Source organism: Macrobrachium rosenbergii, chromosome 49 (assembly GCF_040412425.1).
Source record: "Macrobrachium rosenbergii isolate ZJJX-2024 chromosome 49, ASM4041242v1, whole genome shotgun sequence".
Taxonomy (NCBI): Eukaryota; Metazoa; Arthropoda; class Malacostraca; order Decapoda; family Palaemonidae; genus Macrobrachium; species Macrobrachium rosenbergii.
In genome coordinates, this window is record NC_089789.1 from 32,273,606 (window position 1) to 32,278,605 (window position 5,000).

The window sequence follows — 5,000 nt, forward strand, 5'->3', positions numbered from 1 at the left end:
TTAGATTGTTTAGAAACATACCTAACAAACCGAAAGGAAGAAAAAAACAGATATAATCCAAATTTCTTTAATATGCAGGAAATTATAATAAAAGAACTGTAATTAAGATTCATTGTTCGAACCTATACAATTAATGAAAAAAAATAAAAACATTAAAACGTGAGCTGTGCTAGAAAATTACATATTCCGTCAAAGCACCATTTTTTAGATACGTCACAAACAACAAAAGAGAAGCATAACTAGGAGGATATATGAGAATACCCAAGCAAATGTAAAACGAATAATGAAAAAAAAAAAAAAACATCGAAAGTTGGAAATGAAAGCTAAAAGAAAATGGAACGGAAAGAAAATTGCCAAAAACTCAATATCCCGATTTCGCGACTGGGCCATTCAATGTATTCTTTGGATCTCCGAGCGCTTATCCAGGCTTCTGTACGAGAGCATGTGTATCAACATTGTAAATTCATCTGATTGTTTGCCCGCCGCTTTGTGCTTGAGCTCATTTGCTTGCTGTTCCCCGTTGCTTGATTCTACAAAAGGTCAATGAAAAGCAGAGCGTCTCTTCTTTTAACTTAGTTGGGGATTAAGTTGAGACTCTAGCTGATTTCGACTGGTTGTGAGTGAACGGATTTTTTTTTAAAGTATGAAGCTGAATTCTGAATTATTTGAAACCTGTCCGTGGGTATGGTTTTGTCTTGGCTAGAGTATTTTAAATCTTTAGGAAAGAGTCTTTTTGTTATTTAAATTCTTTTAAACACACACACACACACACACACACACACACACACACATATATATATATATATATATATATATATATATATATATATATATATATATATATATACTATATATATATATATATATATATATATATATATATATATATATATATATATATATATATATATATATATATATATATATATATATATATATATATATATAATAAACCAAACACACACACATGCATATATATATATATATATATATATATATATATATATATATATATATATATATATATATATATATTTACTTTTTCATTTTTGTAGTGTTATACGTAAGTACTACATAGAGAGAGAGAGAGAGAGAGAGAGAGAGAGAGAGAGAGAGAGAGAGAGAGAGAGAGAGAGAGAGAGAGAGAGAGAGACATCTACGCATTTGGAAACATTTGAACTGATCACTCCGTAAATACGCTTTCCACTGAGAACGTCTTTTTTTCTCTTCATTTTTAGAAAATCATCTTTAAATAAATCTAATTATCTGCTAAAGAGGAAGTCTATCCTTAGTGAACTACTGAAGCACATCATTACATCAGTCTTCTTTATTTCCATAAACCATTCTCTTTCTGGGTTTCTTTATATTTCAAATACAATAAAATTCTCTATTCTTGTGGCACGTGAGGAAGGAATCTCTTTCTCAACACAATGATAAAACAGATTCTAAGAATATTTTTTTCTGTTAAAATGTTTTAACTTTAGGGAAAATAAACCTGTTCCGATAATGTGTGAATCCTGGAATATTTTTCCTGTTAAAATGTTTTAACTTTAGGGAAAATAAACCTGTTCCAATAATGTGTGAATCTCGGAATATTTTTTCTGTTAAAATATTTCAACTTTATGAAAAAAAATCCTGTTCCAATAATGTGTGAATCTAAGAATATTTTTTCTGTTAAAATATATCAACTTTATGAAGAAAATCCTGTTCCAATAATGTGTGAATCTAAGAATATTTTTTCTGTTAAAATGTTTTAACTTTAGGGAAAAAACGTGTTCCAATAATGTGTGAATCTAAGAACATTTTTTCTGTTAAAATGTTTTAACTTTATGAAAAAATCCTGTTCCAATAATGTGTGAATCTAGGAATATTTTTTCTGTTAAAATATTTTAACTTTATGAAAAAAATCCTGTTCCAATAATGTGTGAATCTAGGAATATTTTTTCTGTTAAAATGTTATAACTAGGGAAAAAAATCCTGTTCCAATAATGTGTGAATCTAGGAATACTTTTTCTGTTAAAATGTTTTAACTTTAGGGAAAAAAACCTGTTCCAATAATGTGTGAATCTAAGAATATATTTCTGTGAAAATTTTTTAACTTTAGGGAAAAAAACCTGTTCCAATGTGTGAATCTAGGAATATTTTTTCTGTTAAAATGTTTTAACTTTAGGAAAAAACCTGTATATGTCAGCACAGTGTCTGCCAAGGGCAAGCCATTGACACAAACCCCTCCCCCGCCCCCACCGCAGTGTCTGAGCCATCCGCTTTACTTACCTAGAGCGAATCCATCTTTTGTCCACTGCGCTTTCCCTTGTTGATTTTCCACCTCGCAACGAAGAGTGACGTCATTTCCGGCCACCACCTCCACGTTCTGCGGAGCCACGCGGAAGGACTGGGGTAATGACCATCCTAAAGGGAACATAAAGGAATGGATTAAGAATTGCAAATGTTCTTTCCTGCCTCATTTCAGCTGATTCATAGGAACAGTAAGATTACAGTGCCTGGAATATTTTTTGCAGGGTTGTAGGTTTGTATGTATGTATATATATATATGTATATATGTATATATATATATATATATATATATATATATATATATATATATATATATATATATATATATATATATATATATATATGATAAACATGTATCTTTGTGAGTGTAATTGTGTGTGTACATGTATGCATGTGTGCACGTGTTTTTGAGCATGCAGATGTCAGCACCTCTGAAAGCACCAGTTTGATTCTTTAATTCTTTTAACGAATGCAATTTTGTTAATGTTTAGAATTTGTCATCATCATTAATAACAAACGACCTAAGCTGATGTCATAAGGCCACCACCTTCATCCCTTGAGTACAGCACGATTATAAACAGAAGAACAACAACTTTTGGAACAAGTTCCTGTATGTCTTGAGAGCTGATGGCTGAATATAATTATAATAAATTTCTACCTCACATCGGGGCCGTACTCAGGGGTCCTTAGCGAAAGGCAAGGGCATGTCACTCGAGAGACTGGTTTCAATTTCGATATAAAAGAAGAACTTCATTTCTGCTGCAGGCATTATTGTGTGTCAATTCACAACATATTTCCTCTGAAGGGGTAATTTGAGTGAAAAATGACCAGTTGAGTCACTTGTGGGTCGGGGACTTAGGTAAAATTCCCTAATATGCGGCGATGAGAAGACTGCCTATGTAATTCCTTACGTACTTTGTAAGTACTTAGTTTCAATCTTATTTCAAGACCTTTGTGCCTCAACTGATGGTGCAGTTGCTTTCATTCGAGGACTGAGCTGGATTCCAGTCTGTGGTAGCAATTGATTTCAATTGCACACGTGAGTGTATGATGATTTCCAACAACAATAATAATAATAATAATAATAATAATAATAATAATAATAATAATAATAATAATAATAATAATAATGAGGAGAAGGAGGAAAAGGTTATTAAAACTATAATAAGGGGCCTAATTAATAACTAATGAAGGTAATTCTACGCACAATTCATGCGGATACTAATTCCTTCATTGCAGGGTACGCTCAGAAGAAGAAAAAAAAAAAACAGATCTAAATTTTCCACGAATAGTCTCATTCTTGTTGAAGTAATCTTTAAAATGAAACCTGCAAGTTTTTTAACGCTTAGTATTTTGCAAACACGCAAAAAAGGATTTCATTCGTCAGATAATTTGTGTTTGTATTTTCTTTCCTTTTTAGAAATGAGCGGATCTCATAAAAGAGGTTATATATTTTTGAAAAATCAATATGCAGTTCTAATTTATATTTAGAAATAAGAATTGCTCGTCAATTCTTTTTAATATTCATGATCTCGTTTTAATTTTTGTCATGGAGGTTTTTTCCAAACAATATTATTCTTTTACAATCACCGAAAAAATGTGGTATTTCGTGTTTAGTGGAATTTCAATTAATATATTATTTAATTTTCCCGGACGTCATTGTTAATAATAATAATAATAATAATAATAATAATAATAATAATAATAATAATAATAATAATAATAATAATAATAATAATATATTTCCTAGAAAAATGTTGTTCATGTCTTGCTATAACTTCTCATTAATAGAAGAAGTTTTTTTTTTAATTTTCTTCCTCTTTTAAAGAATACAGATTAGTTTCCCCTTATTTGTGTCTTTTCTACAATATATCTGATCAAAGAAAAAGATTAGGTTATTTTCAATATGTCATAATTTCTTATTAAGTGCTCGTTAATCAAAATTATACAATTTATCATAATTTTTCATTACCTAATCTCAGTTAACATGGTAATTTTTCATATTTTCTTGTTGATCGAATAATTAATCTTTAATGAAAATTTGGTCTTCTGATATTTTCTAAAACCCATTATTAGCCAATCCTATTCAACTGAAGATTTATTTGGCATTATAATTATGTTACAATACCAGTTGTATGCAATGGTAATGCTTTCTGAGATTTTTTTCTTTTTAGGGTAATTCTTGAACTAGTCATTTACAAAGATGATCCTTTCTGATATAACCAATATTTCTGTTAGTAACTGACAAAGGTAGCCCTTTCTGTCATTGCAATACTTTCCCTTAATTAGTTATTGATCATTAATAATACTTTCTGAAATGTTTTGTATTCAAAATAAATCTTGAGCCATTCTTTTGCAAAGATGATTATTTCTGGCATTTTCAGTATAAGTCTTAAATCAGTCATTGATACATATAATCCTATCTGATATTTTAATATAATTCTTGAACTCGTCATTCACAATGATGAAAGTTTCCGATATTCTCTATATAAATCTTAAAGGCTACATTGGCAAAGATAAAAGTTTCTGACATTTTCGATATAAATCTAGAACGCTTCCTCGAAAAAAGTTCGAAGTGTCTGACATTTTTTATATACATTTTGAACGCTTCATTGAAAAAGATAGATCATTCTGGGATATACAATGTAAATCCTGAACTCGTCATTCAAAAAGATAATTCTTGTGGCATTTTCTATAAATCTTGA

The 5,000-nt window shown here is 29.7% G+C and overlaps 1 protein-coding gene across 2 annotated transcripts in view; it reads right to left on the bottom strand.

Annotated features, from left to right (window-relative positions):
* The window catches only part of LOC136832246 (nephrin-like), a 119,642-nt gene that overhangs the window by 71,825 nt on the left and 42,817 nt on the right, over nucleotides 1-5,000 (bottom strand). For both annotated transcript variants that reach the window (XM_067093111.1, XM_067093110.1), the window contains exon 2: nucleotides 2,275-2,409. In XM_067093111.1, coding sequence (XP_066949212.1) covers nucleotides 2,275-2,409 — 135 coding nt within the window. The remainder of the gene's footprint in view (nucleotides 1-2,274; nucleotides 2,410-5,000) is intronic.